The 26,441-nt window shown below is 50.2% G+C and overlaps 1 protein-coding gene across 3 annotated transcripts in view; it reads right to left on the bottom strand.

Moving 5' to 3' along the window:
* Positions 1-26,441, bottom strand: part of LOC119386545 (leucine-rich repeat and calponin homology domain-containing protein) — a 189,168-nt gene that overhangs the window by 86,131 nt on the left and 76,596 nt on the right. For all 3 annotated transcript variants that reach the window (XM_037653821.2, XM_037653822.2, XM_037653823.2), the window contains 2 exons: positions 11,722-11,893; positions 4,098-4,220 (listed from right to left, as the gene is read on the bottom strand). In XM_037653821.2, coding sequence (XP_037509749.1) covers positions 4,098-4,220; positions 11,722-11,893 — 295 coding nt within the window. The remainder of the gene's footprint in view (positions 1-4,097; positions 4,221-11,721; positions 11,894-26,441) is intronic.

Raw genomic sequence — 26,441 nt, 5'->3', positions numbered from 1 at the left:
ACTGGGCAGACCATTTGAGTGAGCTCGCGTTCGCAATCCGAACCTCCGAGAGTCGCTCTACTGGTTTCTCTCCTGCTTTCCTCAACTTCGGAAGGGAGTTGGCAAATCCGGTGACCAGTGTCATGCAATGCCAGCTTGGAGACGAGGAAACACCAGCAGACTGTTCTGCTTACGCATCAAAGCTTCGGGACAGGCTGTGTCGAGCTCTCTGTAGAGCAAGGCAGAGTTTGGCATCGGCCAGGGCTGCGCAGAAGGCCCAGTATGACCGGAAACATCGCCATCTTTCATTTAAGGTAGGTGATCTTGTCCTGAAGCGCAACCACGCTCTTAGCGACGCGAGCAAGGGGTTCTCAGCCTCGCTCGCTCCTAAGTAGCTTGGTCCGTACCGAGTAGAGAAAGCTTGGACTCCGCTCGCGTACTTGCTGAAAGATCCCCTTTCGGGAAAACTCAGCCGTGCCCACATCGCAGACCTGAAAGCCTTTGCGTCGAGGTCTGACAAGCTCCCGCCAGCGCCCAGTGGCACTGCGCGCAAGCAACGGGGCACACCCGGGACGGCCGACCGCATTCGGACCACGCACCGGTATAATCTGAGGAAGCGGTCACCTTAGTGATTTCGCGCCGGACGGCGGACTTATTTCCGCAACCGAAGGCCCTCACCTTACTGTCTAACCTCAGTAGGCTAACTTCTTTACAGCCAGTGCTCGCAAAGAAGTCGGCCCCCGCCCAGTTTGCTGTTATTTTTGTTTGTTTGAGTGTTCATGTTTATACTTGATGTGTTTCTCGTATTTTTTGTTCGCATATGGAGTGTCATTTTGTTTTTGTTTACTTTTTCGCCGTGTTTTTTTCTTTTGCCTGCGGAAGGGGTCGTGCATACTGGTGCTTATGCGGGGGGGAGAGGTACGAAGGACGCTACGCGCCTTCCATCGCGTGGCGCGTTGGGAGAAGCCCGTCTTCGGAGCTGTGTGTGCGTGTGTGTGTGTTACGTGCGTGGTGGATCTGTGCGTGCCCTGGAAGTGTGCGGCGTGGTGACGACACCATAGGAAACCACCTTCACCCTATCGCCGTGGACCCTGGAGGTGTTCGGGGACCCGCTGACGTCAGACAGACAGCCCGGCTGTGTCCTGCTCTCGGCCGTCGCCGAGAAGCCTTGCTGCCGTTTGCCTCACGGCTGCTGCGCGAGGCTAGCGGACATGGCAGCTGCGCCCGGCTCTCTGCCGACGCCGGGGCGCCTTCCAGGCTGCAACCAATTTGGTTTGGCGTCAGGATGACGGCAGAAGAGCCGGCTGTCCCAGCGAGGTCTTCTGGTATCCAGCCGAAAATTCGGGACCTCCGAACCATCACCAAAGCGGCGTTCGTCGGACTCGCGGGTCTGTCGTCGACTAGATCGACGAGCCGAAGGTGAGCCCGTTCCGGGCATGCGGACATCAAAACAGGCCTCTTGCCTCGCACTCTGGCTAACAACATTACGCACCGCCTCCCCACCGCGCCGTGGACGCTCTCCCGCGTGAGCATCACGAACACTCGCCTTAATTTCTTTTACCCCCTTCCGTAGCACCATATTGTATAGTATAGTGTATCTCAAGTGTATTGTGTTATTATTTTTTTTTCCTTTTTTATTTGTAGAATAATTAGCAGCAGTTGTGGGCCTGGGCTGAGGTTAGCTGTTGCTCATTGCATAACGCCTTTGCATGCATGGGCGACGACCGGCTGCCTTTGCCGACCGGTATAGGGTGATTTAAGGAGAGGAGGATGTGGGGATCCGAGGCGTGCCCGAAGCCACTGCGCGGGCATTTCGAATCCTTTCCCTCTCCCATTCTCCCGTTCTCCCGCGACGGCAAGTGGCGCTATCTTGCGCTACGCGCCGACACTCGTGGTGGCGCTGCCCGCGGTCTTGGAGCCGCGAAATTCGGCGACTGACGCGCGGGCAGGCCGGGACGAACTCTCTCTCCTCGGACGCCGCTGGGTAAGCACGTATTTCTTTCCGGTCCAACGTCCCCTTTGGGAATCACTGGACTGTAGGCTGCCTGGGTGCCTCGGCATCCTTGCAGGCGTGTTTACTTCAGTGTTAGCTCCGGTTCGTACGTGAAGCCAAAGAGCGGTGCCTAGTGCTCGTGCGCGGTCGTACCACGCCGAGCCGCACTTGCCAGAGGCCCATACGTACGGAGATTGCCCTAACTCTCGTGACCAGGCCCAGTGGTCATCGCGAGAGTGCGCAGCATAGCCGCGAGGGACCTTTTTCCCGAGCGGCGTGTCAAAGCTCGCCATTGCGAGCTGCGACGTGCTTCGCGGAACCCCTTTGTGTATTCCGTCCGCCTGCGGGGGCCCTTTGCTCCCCGCATCCCGGGAGCGGACGTGGTGTTTCGTTGGGGTGCCGCCGAAAGGGAAATAAAGTGTTTGTGTGTGTATGTTTGATCGAACACTGAGTTTATGCCGCGCGACGCTCAACGCCTTTGCTAGCTGAGCGCGCGCGGAGCGGTGCGCTAAACATACAGCAGGCGACGGTAGACGCGGCCCTGTGGCTCGCTAAGCCTGAACCCGCGGTAGTCTTCGGCTCCGGTGAGCATCGAGGCTACCACAACCCCCACGCGTGCTGGATTGATAGGTTCGCCTATTGCATGGGCATGCGCAGATAAGTTTTTGTGCCTTCTTCTATTCCACCATTGTGTGTTTCTTCAGTTGTTAGTCGGCGTTTGTGGTGTCCTGACTTCTTTCTTGTGTCCGTGTTTGCACGCCCCATCTTTTTAGAATGAGCGAGCTCCATATGCGGCACCACCCCACACATGCAGCGCGAACTCGAAGTGTAACGACACGAGGCAAGGATTTTTTAGTGGTGTCACCTGGTGTCACGTCAATGAAGTGCAGTTCAGAGACTACTGCAACAACCGAACAGTGGTGCTGCCAACGCAAAAGCAATTTTCTTTCTCTCTCTCTCTTTTTTTTTTTCAAGAAAGTCACGCATGTGCCCGTGGCAGCTTTACGCACATTCGCACGCAGAAATGAGCGCTTGCTCTCGCCTTGCAGTTGCTGGGACTTCGAGCGCGCCATGTGCGCCACCGCCGCTTCATGCGCTCATCGGCGGGGCAACCGCAGAAGATGCATGCGGCTCCTGCTTGTGCCAAAATGACAAAATTCAGGGCAAAATCCCTAGGCTGTCGGCAGCGAAAATTCATTATAACAAGGGCATCTCCCACTGCCACTTTGTTACACAGAGGTCGCAAATACATGTGCTTCTATAGAGTAATGGTGGGGAATAGAAAAACTTCGTAATATCGAGGAATTCGTTGTACGGAGGTTCGTTATAGGCAGGTTTAACTGTATCTTTTGCAAGAAACTGCATAGACAGAAGCTATATGCAGCAAAATGATGGGTGATAAATTGCGCATTTAACATGACCAAAAACAAAAAAATGACATTTTGAAAAAAAAAATTCGCATTTTCAACTTGGCCTCATACCTTAAAAGCATGTTTGCATGCATATGTTGTAGAAAACTGCAGCAAAAGCTTTACAACCATCTCACGGAGGAGAAACATAAGTCAGCTCCGCCGTAACGTAAACACGTTCCGCTGTGAAGCACACCAAAAATCAGAAGGCGATGCTGTCCCGGGACGTAAGTGCGCCTTCGAAAACCGCGGCATTTTTTTTTTTCGGACATGGGTTTTGCGGACCCCAAAAATGACCTTGCAGAGCCAACCCCCATTTCAGAACCACTGTTCTAGAGCTAACGCGAGCACTAGCAATAATGCTGCAAGGTTCAATAAGGCATGTATAAAAGGTGATGAATTTCACAGACGAGCAGATAACCGATGGCTGACGACTGTGATCACCGCTATCAGTGTACAGTGTGTATTGCTTGTACTTTGACTTTTCATTTCCTGAGCCCAAGTCTGGCCAATAAAGCACTTCGTCTTTGTCACGACCACATAACAATACTGATGTTTTTGACTATCCTGAGCATATTTATACCACCTAAACCTCCTCCTCTTTTGTTTCTGAGCTCCTGATGGTCCTTGTGCCGAGTCTTCGACAGTGACACACGATGGATGAGTGCATTAACTGATCAATGAGCCTGTGCCCAAGCAAATGAGATGTTGCGCACCAGCAAGGGTGATGATGGCAGGCTAGGGGGAGAGGGTGGCCGATGCAATCGTTGCTGAGCCCAGGCAGCTTCCAGTCGCTGCTGATGTACTATGGCCTCGTGCCGAGCCCTGAACTCTTCCTCCTGCAAGGGAACAAGCCACACAAACGCTGCTGGAAAAAGTGGGCATTGTTGCACCTATCGAGGTGGCAAAAATTATTTCAGAAATCGCAAAAAAACTGCTTAAAAAAACATATATATGTTATATATACATATATAGCTCCGCAACGGCACAACCGGGCGCCGCAATCTTCGGCTCATCGGAAAGAGCATTTCTCAGTCTTCAAATTACCCACCTCAGCTAGCTCCTCCATTCATAGACAAGTGTATAAAAAATAAATGTTTGAAGGTCGTTGTGAGGCATCTGATAGGCTGTGTCCACAATGTTTCTCCAGCCAGCCTTACCATTGGTCTGATGCTCATTCAGGTATAGCGTTGTCTCCTGCTTATGCGTCGCGATGTCACAGCTGTCGAAAATAGCACTACTTAGTGATGCTTTAGTACTCGTCCTGTGTTCACAGGTGGACGATTGTTCAGAATATAATTACACTTCGATTTGGCAGCTGCAAGTGGAAGCTCAATCGTCAGACTTCAATAGCGTGACGTGCTAACTGCGAACGTCGCAGGCTCTTGTCTCAGAATGATTCATGTGTTGACTTGTTGGAATCACGGTTGGAGATCCTGCTCATCTACACTTCAGACCTCGTGCTGAAGACCATTGCCAGATGACTCTTTGTACTCGTGCCTGAACATGACGTACTTTGAAACAGCGGGCACCGCAGCAATGCACATAGCGACTGAGCTTACTGCTTGGAGTTGTGGCTAGGCCTAACTGCACTCACGGCACCGATGTACAGGATGAATCTGAACTTTGTGGACAATGACATCAAGCTAGCGGATATGCAAAAGCGAACAAGCCGCAATGTGCTTCACCACAAGCAACGACTCACAACGCCCGTTGGCTCCTTGGAACCACGAATAGGCATTTTACGCATCAGCAGCGGATCCCACGGCCAGGCTAGCTGGTGGCGCAGCGACTGCTCGGCAGAGGAGCGGCTAGCAATATTGCGCGTCGGTGCCCCAAAATGTGAGACAAAGCACATTGTGCACAGATATTTTGTCACTGCAGCTGCAGCGCAGAACCGGCAATAACAGTCTTTTCTTACTCCTGTTCATCCTGTACTGCGCAGCCCCCGAGATCAGTTATAATGTGGCTCATAGAAGCGAGTTACTGAGTGCACTTTTCAATGGAGGTGTGGAGGTTAAAGAGACAGTGGGGTGAAGGCGTAAAGTAGGAGGAGAGGACGTAGGCTGAACTAACGAGGAGCAGAGAGAGGAAAAAAAGGGAAAAAAAACGGCTGCATCACGGTCACGCTGTGTGAGGAAGGGGTTGCCTGGGCGCTGGTGAAGCCAATGCTTCGGGTGCTTGGGCATTCTGGGTGCGCGCTCCGCACCGAACGTGCGCTCGCTTCTGTGTCAAGTGCACAGTACCTATGTTTGGCTTTTCGGTTTTTGTCTGGAAAATAGTTATGTCTTCGCAGAGAGCAGCTATCATGCGTGTGATTCCACCATCAATTCCACCATCAGTGTAGGTGGTGTTTCGCAAATACAAAGGCTTTGCGATGCGCGTTTTCGCCTTTGTCACCAGCAGGCAGACTTGTAAGCTTGGAAGGCTTATGCAGGATAGTTGGCATGGCTGTTCTTCCGACCACAAACCCAAACTAGGTTTCACGCATGCTGCCCTTGGTTCAGCTCGTGAGTGCAATTTCATTTGCGCCCAATCTCATGATGTCTAAGGCAAGCTTCCCAGGGTGGCATGCCAAGTCGAACCTGCAGCAAGGCCTAACGGGCACTATCTGCCTTATCGGTAGGGGTAGCAAATGTACGGTTTAAAATGCTTTGCAGTGGTTACAGTCTGAGAGGGGCGACTCGCATCGTCCATGAAAATGACGGCTTGCATCTGCAACACTGTTGTGTCGTGCGACCCCTGGTGTCATGTTAACAGACCACCTTGTGCTGTGTTTTCTGGTAGTGCTGCAAGATGGAGCCAGGTCTCCGCTGGTGTTCTCTTTTTTGAATTCTTGAGCCAACCCGGCGTGGCCACGCAAGTCATGTGACCCGTGTCACGCCGACCAATCACCTCTTCCCCCTTCATTTAAAATGTTGTGCAATAAACCTTGGAGAACAAACTCCAGTCTCGCCCGAATTCACCGCGTCCGTGTCGCCTCTCTGCGCGCCCTTCCGTCGCTGGGCCTCTCCGTCAGCCATATACGGGCTACGCCGTGCTCCTGCCTATCCTGTCTATTTGCATAACCTCAACAGCTCGGGATCACATGGCCCCAAGTTGCAACGTTACATATGACATTGCTTAAAGCGATCGGCCTGAACTGGCGACTCTGAGGTCACGCAATAAAAAAAAAAAAAGGAAGGCGCGTTTTGTTGCCATCATGGTTCGCGTCACGAGTTCTCAAGTTATCTTAATTCTTGTGATCGTCATCCACGCTTCCACGCTGCGTGCCTTGGCGGATTAAAGAGCCCGGCGAAGGAGGCCCGCGTAATCGAAGTCACTCCACTGTTCCGCTCATGGACTTAATTGTCATGTGTCGTTGCGTAGGTATGAGAGTAACGAGTGCTGTCGAGGGGAGTGCCAAGTGTGTTGTGTCACAGGTTGTGTGTAGGGAGCCTACATGAACGGCCGGTCATGTAGGCTCCTTAGTTGTGTGGCGCTATGAACGCCAGAGCACGCAATAGCGTGCCGCAAGGAACAGGTATGATTGCCGGCATTTGCTGCTACCACTGTTAGTGCCATATGCTTTACATCGAAGGAATCTACTGAAGCCTACAGGTGTACAGCTCGAAGTCCTCCCGATGGCCATTCGGTTGAGCCTCGCAGCGTTACACAGATAGCCGCTTCTCATTTTCTGAAGAAGTAACCAGTGAACAGTCGACTGTTAAGTTTCATCTGCAACCTACAGAGATCAAGTGGAAATTATAAGGGATCGTTTTTCCTTGTTAGACACAATATTAATGAGAACTGATCGTGTACTGTGGATAGATTGTGGGCTGAGAACTATTAATGAGGTCAAGAAACTTGTCTAGAACGCCGGAATGGCACATTCCAGCACTCTCTGGCAGTGGCATAAATCCAGAAAAATCACAAGGGGAAGACACATCCTGCCATGGCAGCCATTCTGATTTTTTTGGAAATATAGGTGTTATTCTTAATTATGTAAAAATTAAAGCCATGCCTTGAAATAAAATAAATAAAGCAAGCACAGGCCTCGGTGCCGGGCCAGGGAGCTTAATCTAACAACAATGAGCAGCCATTAGTAGAAACGTACGTTGGCGAAGTGAAGCTTCAAAGCAGAGAGACCGGCGTTGAAAAAAAACTTAACAGATGTTTATTTACATCATAGAATAACTCATAAATGGGCTCTGGCATACTTCTAGTAAATATGCCATTTGGATTAAACAATCAAGCGCAAATGCTAGCACATTAAGGTATAGCTTTTGTTTAACTTCAGCTCCATTCACCATCGTGTATACCTTTTAGGGAATAGCCTAGTAATGTAATGAACTGTGCTGTATAGCCTAGTGCGCTATATTTAACTGTCAAGTAATTAAAATGTGATGTTCGAAAGCTAAATCTCAAGAAGGGTCACTTGCAAGGGGTGTCCCCCCCAGCCCGACCACAAGGGGGGTCAGGACCCCCCTGACCTCCCCATTATTTACGCCACTGCTCTCTGGCACCATGTATACCGTTAACTAGTTGACAGCCCACACTTAAGCATTTAACCTTAGCGGCTTTGCACGCGAGAATATGGGCTCTTTCAAACCAGTTGTAATCAGAAAACATCGTCAGTGCAGTCCGGAGCGCGCCTTTTCGGTGTTTTAGACAAATGAGCTGACCAGTGACCTGTACTGTACTACGTTACGTACCCGCACAGCAACACACCCGACTCAACACACCCTTGGTTGTGGGACGGAATCCGCGGCGGTAGCATTTTCGATGGACGCAAATATGTTTGAGACCCATGCGCTGAGATTTAGGTGTGCAGTAAAGAACCCCAGGTGGTCAAAATTACCGCAGCTCTCCACTACAGCGTCCCTCGTAATCTTATCTGCTCTTGGGGCTTTAAACCCCAACAAATATTATTCTTTGGTCGAGTTACGACGTGGGGTGAAGAGGTGCAAAATAAAACGGGGTACCAGGGTGCAATGTAGCAAACTAATGGAAGAAGCAGAAGAACATAAGTGAATTTGGCCCGGGTGAATTTGGACCGTAAGTGAATTTGGCCCGGGGCTCTAAGTGTTCCAATTCTTGATCTGTCTTCACGTACCCACACTAGTTGCGTTCGCCCCTTTCAAAGCACAGGAGGAGCGATCGTACAATTGCTTCATCGCTTAGAGATGACGAACTATCAATATCTACCATAATCAAGCCACCAACGAACTACGCAGAGTGGATGACAACCACAAGAATGTAATATACTTGAATCCAAAAACATCGTACACGCAAACCATGATGACAACAAAACGCGCCTTACTTTTTTTTTATCATGTGACCTCAGAGTCGCTTGACAAGACGTAGTCACAATAAGACATAGCCAGTTCAAGCCGATTGCTTTAACCAATGACGTCATATGTGACGTTGCAATTTTTGTCACGTGACCCCGAGCTGTTGAAGTGCAAATAGACTCTCCCATACAAGACATGGCGTCGAGATAACACATGGCGACGAGGTACTGAACCCGGTTCTACAGGTGACGCCAAGAAGAGCACGACATAAGTGACATTTACGCTACAAGTCACATTTTCTGCTGCGCGTTGGTGCTTTGACTTCCTGCATGCTACAAGGACGTTGGCCTGAATTTCCTTCGTTCCTGCCTCGGCTCACTGAAAAACGCCACTTTTCATTCTGCTTAGGCCTACTGCCCTACTACCTGCATGCATTGCTGCTCTGTTTGCAAACCTTCCTCTGTTCCTCGACGTTCCCAGCAAGCCTCCCATTCCCTAGCATATATGGAAAAAAATTTTCCTGGTTCACCTGAAGGCAGCCAGTGACGAGCGGCGTGCGTCAGCGCACTCGGCATTGAAGGACAAAGAAGGTACTTCACCGCTCAAGAGGAGCTTGAAGCGCAGGCGGATGGCACCGTTACGGCGTCGGGTTCGACCACGGTGCCGAAGACAGAAGCGGTGACGACAACGGAGTATGACACGTTGCTCCAGTTTTTGAACGGGCTTTTCACTGAGACAGCCAACGTGTTAGCCAAGCTGCACCTTTTTTCAAGCCGCAAGCAACTGCCTGCCAAAACATTTCTCGAATTTATCATGGCCCTCAAGGACAAAGGCCCGTTGTGCAAGTTCGGAGCGACATACGACGACAGAATAAGTGACCATATAATTCACGGGGTCACCAATGCATATGTTAGGGCCAAACTGCTGTCCTACGGGGAAGCCCTCAGGCTGCAAAAGGCGTTCGAAGCTGGACGAGACTTGGGGGCGCCTCATAAAGCTAACGCGGCGTTCGAAGGAAACGAGCGGCTACTCGACTCGCTCTCTGGTGACGGCGGTAGCATCCAGCGCGTCACAGCAGCCCAAGATGCCGGGTTGGCAGCTTCGCCGGCTCCGCATTCGAGTCAACATGGCAGCGGCATCCCCCTCAGGCCGGCTGGCCGAGACGGCCACGTCCAAGATTGCTACGCGGGCTTGACAGAGAGTCTGCAGGACGGCGCTCGCTGCCAGCATGTAGCACAGCTTGCTCCCAAGCCTCAAGCAGGTCTATGTTTCCGGTGCGGCCAGTTAGGCCATTTAGCTTCGGCGAGAAATTGTCAAGCCAAGAAGAAGATATGCTATTTCTGCAATATCAAAGGGCACTTCGCGGCGGTTTGCCGTAAACAGCAAGCGTCGATCCACGATATTGCCCCAGTTCACGACGCAGGCTTCCGAACTGCTACAGTTCTTTTCTTGCAAGTTGCACCGACAAGCCCAAAGGACTTACGCAATGCTGTTGTCATTGGAGAACACATTCACATGTTGCTGTTGGTGGGTACTGGAGCCACCACATCATTAATGATGAAGAAGGACTTCGACAGGCTCTTCGCTTCGAAGCATTGGCTGCTCTAAACGTCCACTCAGCTGCAGAATTTTTCCAAGCATAGCATACCAGTCCTGGGCTACTACCGCACGGACATGCAGCACTGACGGAAGCGGGCCTACGTCACATTCTACGTGACAGCGTACGGGACTTCGCTGCTGGAGCTCGACACCATCCAGCAATTGGAACTTCAGATAGATGGTGCAATGTTGACGTGTCATCTTGCTACACCACCTTCTTCGCAGCTTCCTGCAGCTGTACCTCGAGGGTTCGAGCACCTGGCTGGCGGGGCCCTGAGACGTGTCAAAGACTACGTCCACCGGGTCAAGAGGCTGCAGGACATCGTGCCAGTGCCCGCCAAGCTGCGTCGGCTGCCTCTGGTGCTATGGCAACAGGTGGCCAGTAAGCTGCGCTGGCTCGAGAACGACGACGTCATTGTCGACAACAGCGATGGCCCTGCTGTCCAGTGCGACTCTGCACCTGCTGAAGCACAGCTTCAATGGGCCTGCAGCCCAGGATCGTCACTTCAGACCTCGGAAGGAGAGTCCTTCGCATTCTTCCACCCAGTTGGTAACTGTGCAAAATCCCAACACGGAGAGAAGACATGGGAATGGGACTTCAAAGTCTGCTTCCGACAGCTGCAATCCTCAAAGTTTTTCTTCGCGGTCTGGGTGAAACCGCCCACAGAAGGTGCATAAACCTCAGCCCACCTGGACTATGTCAAAGACTAAAGTAGTCCGTGTGTCTTCTAGTGCGGTACTGCTTTAGAGGTCGGCAGTGTAGCCGCAGAGGACTTTGTGTGCGTGTGCGTCTGTGGTCCCAGACTTGCCATAAAGATACCGGGGTTGAGAGAGTACGGAGAACTTCCAATGCAAGACATCTAACAGGACTGCCCAATATAGTATTTAATTATACTGAAATAGTATTGCTTAATTGAAGGATCACAAACTGGTGCTAAAAATTATGTCTAAAACAGCTGCCCTGAATAGTGTCATTACCATTGATTACCTGTCAGATGTGAGTCAAATTTATGCAGTGATTTACTTCAGACGTTTTTCATGCATGTCACCATCTAGAAAATTACTGCTTTTGGAAACTTTTTACGTATGTTTATTTGCTTCTTTATTCTGGTTTCATTTTCAACGTATACAGTTGAATGCTGTCTACCAGGATCGAATGAGCATTTTTCAAATCGAATATGCTTTGAATAAAGAAATATTCCATTTATATTCGAAACTTTGAATACTCGAACACCCCTGTTGACACTAATTACTATTTCTACTGGCTTTAACTTGAAAGAATTCGTATTCTCACAAGCCTACTAATTTGCTCTGCAGATTGAATTCCCTGACATTGCTCCACTACTACAATAAGCTTCTTTTTCGTGTTGCATTTTTGTCTTTTCATTCCCTCTGCTTATTGCTGGTTTATTGTGTTGCATAGTTCAACATATCACCAACGGGGTGACTGCTACCTCACTCCACTGACCGGGCCAATCCTGTTGAGTGGTTGCTGCTGCTGCTGCTGCTGCTGATGCCCAGGAGGCACGTGATTGGTAGTTGGTGTGAGACCCATACGCTGCAGCCTCAGGGCTTCCTTGAACTCCCGGTACGTCTGCTGATGCACCCGCCGAGGTGGAGTTGGAGCTTCGTTGCACAACCTGCGCACAACACTTCCCTCTCTCAGGAGTGTATCAAGTAGTGCACTAGGCTCGCAATAACTCAAGCTGATCATTTAAACTTCAGCTTAATTCACTCGAATTTCAAAGTTTTGGTTTGTCGCTTCTGCTGAACATTTGCATTTTTATATCACCAGCCAGCTCAGGATCTGGGGTAATTTTTGGAACTTAAAAAAAAGTTGTTATGAAGCAGATTTGGAACAGAAGGAAATAGAAGCAGGTACGGAGCTGAAAAATTCATGTTTCGGAGCAGCTTTGGAGCAGGCATAAAGGTGTTTGGGATCACTTGCAGTAGTAAAGCAGTAATTCCACAACATTTTAGAGCATATTCTTCTTAATGTGTGACCAGGAAATGCTGCTTACACATAAAGAAGAAGATAAGACATAGCGGAAAGAAAACAGCGTGAAAGACGGAACACCAGAAAAAGGAAGACACAAACTGATAGATAAAAACTAATGGATAAGACAGACAGACAGCGACCATCAATCAGGCAGTTTACACAAAATGTCACGTCCAGGCTTGACCAAACACATAACATGTGCACTGTATAGAAGAATTAGTGACAAGGTGCGAATGATGCATATGGTTTCTGCAAGTGACAATTGTCAAACGTCATTTCCTCCTCGTTTGCAAGAGGGGAAGGGGCTGACAGTCCCTACAGACCCCCCTTCCCCTTAAGCAATATTACCAAGGATGTGCGAATATTCAAACTTTTAAATATTTTTCTAATAGTGTTTGCAACTCAATTTGCACAGGAATTTTACGCTTCGAAATATTCAAACTTCCGGAAAATAAGTATATCGGCGTCACTCGCTTAAGGGGAGACGCTGACAGGCCTTTAAAAACAGAAAAATTGCGAAAAACTCGATTTTCAAAAAACCGTATACAGTAGAACCTCGTTGATACGTTTCCGAAAAAAACGCGGAAAATAAACGTATGATCCGGGAAAACGTACGATCCGAATCCAGTAAAAATTGAGGCTGACAAGCCCATATTGAGGTGCAAGGACAAAAAACATTTATTTCTCAAAAAACATGGAGGGACTCTTCGATTTTCGAACTCCTGGCATCTCGCTGGCCGCCAGAGGTCAGCCAGCTAGTTCCGAAAATAACGTCGTGGTCACGTGTATTGAAATCCCGAGACAACCCGAATATTGCAAAATCAAACTCTGAGACAACCAGCGTAAACGTAAAGAAACGCTACCGCCATGTCAGCAGACGAAACTTTGCGCCGCATGAGCGTCGGTTCTTTCTGCATTGCCGCTTAGAAATATGGGGCTAGGTTTGCCGAAGAGCAGAAGTGATATTCTCGAGCATACGCATTTGGGATACGATCACGTACATTCGAAAGATCACGCGTGACTCGCCCCGTCCGTGGAGAAAACTGCCGCCCCTCTAAAGGCTTAACAAGCTCAACTCTTCGCAGTGCACGTAACAATCGCGGTACAACACAATATGCGATATCTCGCGAGAGTGATAAGCGTCCCCGAAAGCGACAGCTGTTCGCGGCTATTGCATACTACGTCGCACACTCGCGCTGATCAGTTTGCGTTCTGTCTTAACTTGAGACATGCGCTGGTATGTTCGCCGCCACTCGTAATCGCACCATCTCGCACGGCGGAACGGGCTTTAAAAGATAACGCCCGGCGTAATGGCAACCGAAGGTGAAGTCGCCAAGCGCCCGCACTGCGATCTGTCGAGTCCTCACAAAGATGGCGGCGAGCGCACATCGTCTCGTTTTGGCGTCTGATAACCAGAAACCTCCTAGATATCTTCCAGAACAAATCTTTTCTGTCAGCTTCTGACGACCCGCTGGTAGGCAGAACTGCCCAGCTAGAGTAATACGAACGCCGACTGGAATTGCGCCGGGTGGAGCAACCCAAAAACGACTGCGCTCCGGGAGAAAAGTGAACGGAAAATTATCGGCCATATTGACTAGGCACAATGGCAGCGTTGCTATGGTTACGGGTCGCGGCGTGTTGTGCAGCGGTGGCGATGCGACGGCGGCATGTGCGTTTCCGCGGCAAGCCGTTCGAAGATTGTGACGGCCAGCGTCGCCGCCTGCCTTCAGGTCGGTGTGTGGTTGACAGAGAGCGGCGATCGAGCAATTCGGAAGAGACGCGGAGGGGTCAATTGAGCAAAGCAGAGAAAGCACGGAGGGGGGAAAGGCACTGCGGAGAAGCTGCCGTCGCCGAGAGGGCCTTTTTTGCACACCTGAATGAGAGTTTCCGAGTACAAAACGTATCATACGACCCCAGTTTTCCGCGGTGCTGAACGTTGCTGCCGAATAATCGTATTTTCCGGGAACGTATTAACCGGAACATATTACACACAGCTGTATTGGGTTGTTTTTAATTTTCGCGATTTCGAGCGTAGGAACCGGGAAATCGTATCAAGCGGGAACGTATCAACGAGGTTCTACTGTATTTGGGCTGCACGTATCACAAGCTATCTTTCCTGTAAATATGAACCCCTAATACATTGCAAAGGTTCGTCAAAACGGATAATAACAAGCAGCGGTAGCTGCTGCACCGGCCAAACAAGCACCAAAACAAGCCCAACTTCGAGCGAGCATCGCTCCTGCGCTGTTCAGGTGATCGGCACCACCTTGGTTTTGTTTTGTTCCTGAATTCCTGCGCATTTTTTCACCCCCTTCAGCGGTAGTGGTGGTAGCGCGGCCAAAGCATGATTCACTTATGATTGGGGCCTCACAGGGGTCTTTGAGTTTCCCGCGTCTCAAGCTGTGATTGGACTAAGCTCGCACTCCTCAAGGGAGCGGGGGGGACGCAAGGCTGCTATTGGCTGCTGCGCGCAATGACATGGTGCCCTTCTCCGGCGGTTGCTCCGTGCGTCATCTACTGTGACTCTACTTCATCTCACCGCAACCGTTCAGCACTACCAAGGCTACGGGGCGTAAGCAAGCCACACGTTTACGCAGCAAAAGATAGTTCCAGCTATAATTACCTGACAATTGGCAGAGTTGAGACATTTGCACTTGTTTGGCACGTGTTATGTCACATCGATGCGTGATATGTTTGTACTTCCTCGCACTGATGTCATTTGCCTTTAATTGCTGTATCACTAACCGCCGGTAACTGTGGTTACAGATCAACATGGCAGCGCCCATGCAGACGCAACCGCCCGCTTCCATCCGAACTTGCACTTGCTATTCGCCCACTCCACGGGCAGCAACAAATAAATGGTGAAATTAGCCATCGCTTTGTGCCATCTCATGCGAAGGACAAAGCACCAAGTACATTTTGTCGTTATCTGCGAGATAGCTGTTTGTTCAGCCATGCCTGCTAAGCTTAATGCGTTGAGAATTTGATAATGGTTCTTGGAATTAGCGCAATACTGTCATGAATACATTGCTGTCGAAGCGTCAGCACATTAATCTAAAGTAAACACAACCGTCAGTTTGTAGCTTACGGGTCACAAAGCGTGCGATGATGACTTGATAAATTCGAAGTGGAGCGCACCAGCTGCGATGGGTGCAGCCATTTTTTTCCCCAGTGATGTCGTCTGTTCGCTTTACTTGCCCTATGCGTGTGCATAGATGCTTGGGAGATGCAGAACAGACGACACGACGCGGATGAATACATGTGGAGGGGCTAATCGCCATTCCCATAGACCTTATGCAAAAGTGCTGCCATCTGTTGGAGGTTTGATGAATCTACCGATTCGGCGCCATGTTGGAGGCGCCATGTTGGAGGCTAGAACTCCTTGCTTGCATCTGCTTTGATAGTAGGAAATCGGGGCATAAAAACGTCAGATGAGTGTGTAAGGGCCTGCACACGTTACCGGCATTTTGTAGTTACAGTAGAATCTCGTTACAACGAACTTCGCGGGACCGCCGAATTTAATTCGTTATTCTGAAATATCGTAGTACTGAAAAATGATCTCGGTAATGTAACACAACAGCGAAAATAACGTACCTTTGCAGAAGGTGCACGTGTTGGGGCGTAAACAATGAACGAAAACACTGGGCATCGAGTGGAAACAATTTACTGCTTAAAAAAGTCGGTTATCTTCTTCTGGCAAGTAGAAAGAAGGCGCTGGTGCATGTATGCCTCCACATCCGTAACCTTCCTAAGGATGTCTTCGGGTAAATCCTTGCAGCACCCAAGGTACGATCGGGTCTTCTCAAGGAACACCACAACATCCGAGCTGGAAATAGTCTCTTCCGTTGTCCTAGACTCTGCATCTCCAGCTTCGTCTTCGTCACTGCTACAGCAATCTTGCTCACGCACTTGACTCACGATTTCTTCGCAGGTGAGCTCTGCGGACGTAGCCGCTGCGCAGTCACTGTCTACGTAATACTCATAGGTTACCGCAGTGCCTACCGGGAGCGTCTCGGTAAGCTCATTCCAAAGCTCTGGGTCGAGCTCCACTTTGTCATCGCAGTCTCGTGGCGTAGGCTCGCAGTCTTGCGGCGTTAGCGAAGTCTCGAGAAGACCTGCCTTTCGCCAGCAGTTGTTAATGGTGCTTGCCTTGACGTTCCACCACGACCCTGTCAGCATTTCTGCGGCTTGACGGATGTTGACCTCCGTGGGCAGCTTCAGTCGTATGTTAATGAGAAGGCGCTTCCGAAATTCAGCCTTCACACATCTTATTATGCCCTGGTCTAAAGGTTGGCGCAAAGACGTACAATTTGGGGGCAGAAATTCAAGCTGCATATTGCTCAAATGCACCTTCACCATATGTGCCAAGCAGTTATCAACGATTACAAGAACCTTCTTTTGTTTCTTCTTCATTGTGTTGTCGAACTGCAGCAGCCACTGCGTGAACAGTTCCCGCGTCATCCACGCTTTCTTATTTGCCCGATAGTCGCAAGGCAATGAGACAACGTTTTTGAAGCAGCGAGGCTTGGCGGACTTGCCAATAACAAGAGGCTCGAGTTTTTCCATGCCTGTGCCGTTGCAGCAGGAGAGCACTGACACGCGAAGACGTGATATTTTTCCGCCTTTGCATTTCTCTCACCTTTAAAGTTCATTGTCTTATCAGGTAACAGCTGATAACAGTCGGCGTTGAAAACGTCGTCTGAAGTAAACGACTCGAGGAAAGCGCTCGTTCCGCCAGGCAGTCGCACTTTCGGCATCGGCTGCCTTTTCTTCCCCGCACGCGACTTGCCACATGATGCCATTCCTTTGCCGGAACTAGGGTGGCTAGAATGGGGAGGTGTGAAAAACGGCCGCGAAAACCGGTCCCCAAATCGCGCCGATGCCGTAAGGGGCGCTGTACGCAGAGGCGCGGGGAGTCGAGCAGACGACGTGCCACGTAGCGCCGCTCATGTACGGCATGTACGGCAAACCTGTCTCGCACTATTAGCTTGCAACAGTTTGCTGCGTTAATCGTCTTTTTCCTTTTCTCTTTCAGCGGGTGCAGTAAGAAAGGGCACACTGTAACATATTCCTCTCCTAGTAAAAAACAGCGTGAAAACTACGAAGACGAGGCAGATGAAACAGGACTAGCGCTGTCTCGTCCTTGTAGTTTTCGCGCTGTTTTTTACTATGAATGTGTACCAACAAGCTCAAGTTCGTATGCTTCTCATCTTCCTCTCCTTCTTTACTGTTTTTCGTAAAGGAATGCACGCGAGAAAGAATATATCGGAGTGACATGCGGTGCGCACCAACCAGCAAATGTCGATTGGTGTTACTTCCTTGAAAGAAAAAAATTCGTTACACACAATATGGATAATTTTAAAAAACACATATGAAGCCAAGGGTAACTAGAAAGTTAGCTTAAAAAGTAAACATCGAGTAAATGAAAATGATAAATGAGCAAGCGGTCATACTGTCAGATGGAATTTATGAAAGAGACGCGGTAGTAAATATCTAGATCTGAAGTAATGCGAAAGATCGATCTAGACAAAATGGATTTGGAACAAAGAAAAGGAAAATAAAAATAAACCATCACGGTAATCTTTTCGTCATATTTATATAACCGAATACAGCATAACAGACATCCTTCTGAATATAAGAACAGTAACTTATTGTTAATCATATCTTCTGAAGTGGAGCTACGAAGTACCTTTTTTTTCTAATTGTAATATTGGCGACAGAATAAAAGGAAGTGGTCCGTTGTTTCAATTGATTGCAAAATTTGCACAATGGCCGGGGACGCCATGAGACCAGCATTATATAAATAAAAATTCACTTGTGGAATTTGACCGCGTAATCTGCTGTAAGAAACACACCGCTGTTTATTCCAGCAATACCTTACATGTACGAAGTTTTTAAATTTATCCAGTGATAATTTGCCAGTGTCGCTTTGCAAACAAGCATTTCTATACCTTAAAGCTGTCGCATAAGCCGTATCTGGTAAATTATGAATCAGAGCTCCACATAGAGATACTGAGGCTCATGAATCCACCATTTCATTTAGATACAATCCGCGGTGGCCCAGTACCCTCAGCAACCAAATTTTTTGTAAGTTTGCAGGTATTAGATAACGAAACATGCCCAGGAGTGTTGAATTCGCTGCCATATATAGGAAGTGCTGAACATACCGAAAGATAATCTGTAACTATAACTGCTGTTGGTTCATTTGACGGGAGCTTGCTAAAACAACAGCCAGTATTTCTATAATTAATATAAGTGTATATATAGGATGATAAGAGGAAGACAGAAAAAAAAGCGCTACTTTCTACAACCCAATAGGGAGCACGGCTAAGCGCCTTAGGTGTATGATTGGGAAGTCGAATTGAAAAATACCACTGAAAAGAGCGAGAGATGATGCCTAACCCAACGTTACTAGACTAGGTTAGCAAACTAGTCTAGTGACGTTGTCCTAACCTTACCCTCCGCCGATGCATAAGTCGCAGTTTTTTTATTGACATAATGAGTTGTATTGCTAATTGTCATGTGAGCAAGGTACAGTAAACCCTCGTTATAACGAAGTCAACGGGACGGCAAAAAAATTCGATATAAGCGGTAATTCGATATACGCGACTGCCCCATAAAAGCTCAGCAAGTACAGCTAAATTAGCCATGACAACTTCGCAGAAGTGGTATTCATTGAAACAAACCTTTATTCACGCACAAAAAAGTCAGTCAGCTGGCTTTGTCGGGTGCTTCAGCTGGGCGCGAGGAGTGCCCGCTCCAGTTTGTTCAGGCGAATTATGAGGTCGTGGTCGCCGCCCGCGCACTCCACTCTATTTCGCAACAGACGGAGGATCTCCTGCGTTTGTGCCACTCTTGGTGTTTCGCGAGGCTGTTCGTCTAGCGGCTCTTCTTCCTCATCAGGGCCTCCAAGCAAGTCGACTATTTCGGCATCCGTAGCTGGGACAACGACGGGTACATCTGCGTCAGCCATCGCAAATGATTCAAAGTTGCCTTCCAGATCTCCGCCAACGATGCTGTTCACAGCTTTGTAGAGATCGTCGCAGTCCTCGCAGTCGTGATTAGTGTCTTCTGCATGCGACCGGGAAAATCCGGCATGTGCAAAGCAGTTTGCAATCTTTGCAGGTGCCAGTTCTTTCCATGAATGGCATAGTAAATGCACTGCTCCAAGTAAGTTGATGCTGTATCCCTTGTTGGCATCGTACGCAACGAGCATCCGTTGTAAAAGACTCTTCCGGTATAACTTTCATGTTGTCTCAATAATGCCTTGGTCCATGGGCTGCAATATCGCGGTCGTATTCGCTGGTAGAAATTCCAAAGTGATCGCTTGCAGATTTTCAATCTTGCCATGGCTAGGGCAATTGTCGATAACAAAAAGCACACGCCTTTGCTTTGCCCTAAACTTTCGATCGAGCAGGCGCACATACTCTTCGAAAACGGCTGCGGTCATCCAAGCTCGTCTGTTGCTTCTGTATATGCAATCTTTGGGTATCATTGCGTTGCGGAAGCACCGGGGCTTTGCCGCCTTCCCTAGTATCAGCAAAGGAAGCTTGTCCTCCCCCGTCGCGTTAGCACCGAACAGCACTGTAACGCGTTCTTTGCTTTGTTTGCATCCTGATGAGGTTCCGTCCGGTGTAGTGTACGTGCGCTTTGGCAATATTTTGTAAAAGAATGCCGCCTCGTCCAAGTTGTAAATGTCTCTGTCTTCATACTGCTGAAGTAGGGCGCTCAGCCGATGCTTGTGCCATCCGTCCACGACGTCGCGGTCCACGGCTGCACTCTCACCAACAATCGATTTTGAAGACACGCCGTGCCGTCTCTTGAAACGTTCAAGCCAGCCGTTGCTGCACTTAAAATCTTGCTTGCCCATTTGGGCGGCTAGGGCTTCGGCTTTTGTGGTCAATGCAGGCCCATTTACAGGAAGGTTTGCACTTCTAGCGTTTTTCAGCCATTCGAGAAGCGCTCTTTCCACTTCAGGATACATAGAATCACGGTTGCGCTTTCGTTTGGCTGAGAAACTCTTCTCGAAGCCGTCCAGTACGGCATCCTTATTCTTCAGAACAGTTGATAATGTTGACGGCGGTATTCCGAATTGTCTTGCGATTTGAGACTTCTGCCGGCCTCCTTTTTCCACCTCACGTATCAGCTGAACTTTCTGCTCCAATGTCAGACACTTCCGTGCGGGCACCGGCGGTGTCATTTTCACTTGACGGTCACTAAAAGCACACACGATGCATACACACAACGCCACGGGTTCACACAGCAACACACGTGCACGAGTGCGTTCCAAACACGGATGGAAAAAACCCAGGGAGCACGCAAAGGCATTGGCTCTGTACTGGTCACGTGACACCACCGGCGTAGCCAGTGGCGTAGCAGGAAGCAGCCAGCATGTTTACAAAGAGCGAGTGCCTCCGGCGGTCGCCTCCGTACCGGAGTAGGGCGCGGAGGAGGAGGTAAGATCCGCGCCGCGGAGACTCTCACGCGGCGAAGAATCAGCGCCGCGGTGACTCTCACGCCGTCTGCACTGGCGCGCTTTAGCCCGGCAACGCTAGCGCGAACATTGCTCGCTCAGCGCAGAAAAGGCCGCTTGGCGCGGGTCGTGGACGAAAAAAGCGCGCAGGCATTTCGGCGGCCTGGGCGGTCGCTCGCCCGCTCTTAGCGCCGCCGTGAATACGCATCCGCAACTTGTTACTTCGCATTAAGCAGAGCAAGCTATCAACATGCTTCGAGTAATCCGGTCTAAAATACATGCATTTGGGTCGGGACTACGTGACACTTCGATAAAAGCGATAATTCGAATAAAGCGACTTCGTTGTAACGAGAGTTTACTGTAATTGCGTACTGGTAATTTAAATACAGAAATGGCATTTGTTTAGCATTAGGAGAAAAAAAAATATCACGACATTGTGTGCGAAGGATCGAACTGAGCTTACTTGAAGAGCCAATATGTTATATTTTTACATTGAGTAGTTCTAGCAGCGCTAATGCGAATATAATCTGAGGGGTGTTCACTCACAACCAATGTGCTTCGAAGAATAAACTAGGTTTTTAAATGAAAACATATAATGATTGTCTCTGATGCGAACTGTATATCTTTAAAAATGTACGTTTTAACTGTTGGTGTCTCTGATCTAATTAGAGACCATGGTAATCGCGCTTCCATATCTGACACGTTGTTTGCAACGAACATTAGAAGTCCAAGGCACAAGCGCAAATCATTCCTTTCTAATAGTATTAGAGGTTTCATTTTTTAAGCTGCGTTGCCAGAGAAAAAGAACAACAACAAGAAAACGGTGCCTTATACCGGGATAGGACGAACATACATTTTGTTAATCACTATCATTGTATTTCTTCGCAATTCAGTTCTTTGGTTTCAGAGTTTTCGTAGCAGCCAGGAACGAAGCACCAGCGTTCAGTTCTCTTCGTTTTATAGGGCATTTTCACCACAGCTCACTAATGCATGACTCGTGTGCAATAAAGAACGCGTAAATGGTGAAAAGAAAAAAAATCAAGCCGCGTTTCCTTGTAATAGCCTTCCAAAGGGCAAACTGCAACAGCGGCGGCTGTACCCGCGCCCCCTGCAGCAGCGCCCCTGGTGGCATCGGCGCGCAGAGGGACTCTCTCTGGCAAGGGAAACGCGCGGCGCTCAGCACACCACCCCATTCTAGCCACCTTAACGGAACCGATAGGGCCATCCGGCACTTGCGTCGAAGCCGGAGGTGCCCAATGCGAGCGCGAACTGTCGCGCCTTTTCTTGAACAATAGGGCCTGACAAGGGCACACCGTGTTGTCTGGCATCCTTAAACCATGTGAGGACACCGTCGTCTACGGTTTGTTAGTTGCCCAGCCGCAAGCGTTTTCTTGAGGAAGCCAGCTGTGATTCTCGATGTAATTTCACGATCTTCTCCCGATCCTTCAGTATCGTTGCCACTGTTGACGGCGCGATATCATGCTCCCTGCATATGTCCACTTGCTTTTTTCCAGCATTCAGCTCTGTCAGGATGTCCACTTTTTTCTTGAGCGAATACTGGCGTCGGTTTTTTTAACGCTGGGGCCAGGAGAAGTCATTGCCAGAAAAGCGACCGCACAACACGATCTCAACTTCGCAGCTCCAAATGACAGCAACTGGAAACGTGGTGAGAACAGCGGCAACAGCGGGACTAAGCCTACGACGTTGTTTGATTTGGTTTGACTAGTTTGACCGGTTGGTGACGCTCGTGTTGATGTCAACGTTGATGGGGCTGCACCCGTTGAAGCGGGTTTCCCGGTGCATATCTGCTGCAGATGATGATAGGTGTAAGCTTCAGTGATTTCCATACTGAAACATTCACGGAACTTCGTAATAACGAAGAATCTTGTTGATTTTGGGGTTAAATTACGTACGTTGTGGGGATCCGAGGCGCGCCCGAAGCCACTGCGCGGGCATTTCGCCGTTCTGCGAATCCTTTCCCTCTCCCGTTCTCCCGCGACGGCAAGTGGCGCCATCTTGCGCTACGCGCCGGCACTCGTGGTGGGGCTGCGCGCGGTCTGAAAGCCGCGAAATTCGGCGACTGACGCGCGGGCAGGCCGGGACGAACTCTCTCTCTCCTCGGACGCCGCTGGGTAAGCACGTATTTTCCTTCCGGTCCAACGTCCCCTTTGGGAATCGCTGGACTGTAGCCTGCCTGGGTGCCTCGGCATCCTTGCAGGCGTGTTTACCTCAGTGTTAGCTCCGGTTCGTACGTGAAGCCAAAGAGCGATGCCTGGTGCTCGTGCGCGGTCGTACCACGCCGAGCCGCACTTGCCGGAGGCTTACGCGTACGGAGATTGCCCTAATCCTCGCGACCAGGCCCAGTGGTCATCGCGAGGGTGTGCAGCATAGCCGCGAGGGACCTTTTCCCGAGCGGCGTGTCAAAGCTCGCCATTGCCAGCTGCGACGTGCTTCGCGGAACCCCTTGGTGTATTCCGTCCGCCTGCGGGGGCCCTTTGCTCCCCGCGCCCCGGGAGCGGACGCTGTACTGTGTGTTTGGGGTGCCGCCGAGGGCAAATAAAGTGTTTGTGTGTGTAAAAAAAAATAATAATAATAATAATAACACAGTACACTTGAAATACACTATACTATACAATATGGTGCTACGGAAGGGGGTACCAGAAATTAAGAGGAGTGTTCGTGATGCTCACACGGGAGAGCGTCCACGGCGCGGAGGGGAGGCGGCGCGTAATGTTGCTGGCCAGAGTGCGAGGCAAGAGGCCTGTTTAATGTCCGCATGCCCGGAACGGGCTCACCTTCGGCTCGTCGATCTAGTCGACGACAGACCCGCGAGTCCGACGAACGCCGCTTCGGTGGTGGTTCGGAGGTCCCGAGTTCCAGGCTGGATGATCAAAGACCTCGCTGGGACAGCGAGGTCTCGTGCAATCCTGACGCCAAACCAAATTGGTTGCAAGGCGTCCCGGCGTCGGCAGAGAGCCGGGCGCAGCTGCCATGTCAGCTAGCCTCGCGCAGCAGCCGTGAGGCAAACGGCAGCAAGGCTTCTCGGCGACGGCCGAGACAAGGACACAGCCGGGCGGTCCGCCTGACGACAGCGGGTTCCCGAACGTTGGGCAGTGTGGTAGCCTCGATGCTCACCGGAGCCGAAGACTACCGCGGGTTCAGGCTTAGCGAGCCACAGGGTCGCGTCTACCGTCGCCTGCTTACGTTTAGCGCACCGCGCCGCGCGCGCTCAGCTAGCAAAGGCGTTGAGCGCCGCGCGGCATAAACACAGTGTTCGATCAAACATATTGTCACGTGGTCGTGACGTCGACGAAGGCAGCAGTCGGCGTTTGCAGGATGAAACTGTTTATTTGGCCGAACTTGTGGCCGGAAAATGAGAACTGGAACTACAGCAATATACGCTGTACAATGATAGCGGCGAACAGGGCGTCGTTCGTCGATCAACTGACAAGCAGTCAAGCGCGTCGGCTTTTATACAGGCGCTATCGAACTTTCCAGCGATATCGCTGGTGGCGGCGTAATCTCTAGACAAAGCTGGAACATTCGCCTGCGGGGCGCAATCTTAACAAACCGATCTACTACAATCGCGACGCTTCTAGAACACTACTTCGCCGACAGCGTCGAGCGTTGATAACCGTCCCTGCCGGTCAAACCCGAATACATCAAAACAAGACAAGAAGTGGGCGTGGCATTGCCCCCCTCTGAAAAAGCATCGTCCCGATGCTTGTGAAAGAACATAGAAGAGAAAAAAAAACAAGTGCATACACAAATAAATCACAATAACAAAGGACAAAAATAGAGTCCCCAGGCTCGCTAACGCGCAAAATACGGCTTAAGGCGCACGACATGGACGACTTCAGGTCGCGCACGGCGCCGCTGAGAGTTCGTAATGCCGTCAGGGACAACCTCATAGTCGAGTGCGCCGAGGCGTCGAAGTACCCTGTACGGTCCGAAGTATCGTCGAAGAAGCTTCTCACGAAGTCCTCGTCGGCGTATTGGCGTCCATACCCATACACGGTCACCGGGCTGGTATTACATGTGGCGTCGTCGAAGGTTGTAGCGGCGGCTGTCAGTCGTCTGCTGGTTCTTGATACGTAGGCGGGCGAGCTGTCCTGCTTCTTCGGCGCGCTGTAGGTAGGTGGTCACGTCGATGTTTTCCTCGTCGGTCACGTTTGGTAGCATGGCGTCGAGCGTCGTTGCCGGGCTCCGTCCGTAGACCAACTTGTACGGCGTCATCTGCGTCGTTTCCTGTACGGCCGTGTTGTACGCGAAGGTCACGTACGGAAGGATGGCATCCCACGTCTTGTGTTCGACGTCGACGTACATGGCCAGCATGTCGGCGATGGTCTTATTTAGACGCTCGGTGAGGCCGTTGGTCTGTGGGTGGTACGCGGTGGTGCGGCGGTGGCTTGTGTGGCTGTATTCCAGGATCGCCTGAGTTAGGTCAGCCGTAAACGCCGTACCTCTGTCGGTGATGAGAACCTCCGGGGCGCCGTGTCGAAGGACGATGCTCTCAACGAAGAACTTGGCTACCTCAGCGGCACTGCCTTTGGGCAGGGCTTTTGTTTCGGCGTAGCGTGTGTAGGGATGGTAAAATCGATTAACGATTAATCGATTAAAGGAGCACTGTTAATCGATTAGTCGTCATCGATCTCCGTGTTTCAGTTAATCCAATTAATCGATTAAAACTCTTCGATTAATCGATTACGGCAACACCCCCACCCCCAGTACCGCCACTTAGCCGGTGCGCATGAGTGCGAGGCGAGCGATTCCGAGACGCAGAAGTCGAGCGCAGCTACTCTTTTTCACTGCAGCGCATATTTGTACGCTAGTAGAAGGAGCCCAAACCGGCGGCGGCCGTATCCCATAGAGGCAGAAATGAACTCGCCCTGGTCTCCGTCGCGTACGGCGTCTATCTCCAAGCACTGCTCAAGGCTTCTAGCCCTGGCAGGAGGCGGCCGCACCCCGACGAGGCAGAGATGCACTTGACCGCTTCTCATCGCTCACAGCCTACTGCATTCACCTCCTCTCGCCCCCCCCTTTCTTCTGTCGTGTGCTGGTTAACAGTCGGCAAAGTGCACGTGATCCTTGCTTGCTATATTACGTTATTATTACATTTTGGTGTGTATACTGTTTCCTTTGTCATGTCATAATGACGAGCAATCGCAAGAGGGGCGCGGTGTGGACGTTGTTCAGAGAAGAATAAATAACGACGACTGCGATGTGTGATAAAGGTGGTAAGCATTACTTTAAGCCAGCGACGGAAACTCTTCAGATGTCACTATGCTTCTCACCCACTTTATTAATGTGCCAAAGAGTCATCCTCCAAAGAGTCGTCCTCCAAAGAAAAATGGTCATGACTAAAATTACAATGTTGAAGACTCCGTTCCCAAAGGCACGAATCCGCCTCTTCAGGTAAGTTGTCACTTTCTCGCCATTTAGCCAAGATCCTTTGGGTAACTCATCTTGAAAATCAGGTCACTCTTCAATTACATAAGCGGTTTTTATGTTTCAAAATGTTGGACTGTTGTTAATTCGTATTCGTTCAAAAAGCTGCGTCCTCTTTGCAGGACCTCTTCCTTGGTCCCTGTGTTTTCAGCGCTATGATGTGGAAAATGTCGACTCAGCAGCTCTCTGGACGTAAACACGCATAATAGACAAACCCCAGCTCGTGCAGCTACGACCTCGTCTCCACTTGAAGCACTACAGGTGCCGC

The sequence above is a fragment of the Rhipicephalus sanguineus genome, chromosome 3 (genome assembly GCF_013339695.2).
Source record: "Rhipicephalus sanguineus isolate Rsan-2018 chromosome 3, BIME_Rsan_1.4, whole genome shotgun sequence".
Taxonomy (NCBI): Eukaryota; Metazoa; Arthropoda; class Arachnida; order Ixodida; family Ixodidae; genus Rhipicephalus; species Rhipicephalus sanguineus.
Note: the sequence above shows the minus strand (reverse complement) of the source record. Positions and strands in the feature narration are given on the sequence as shown.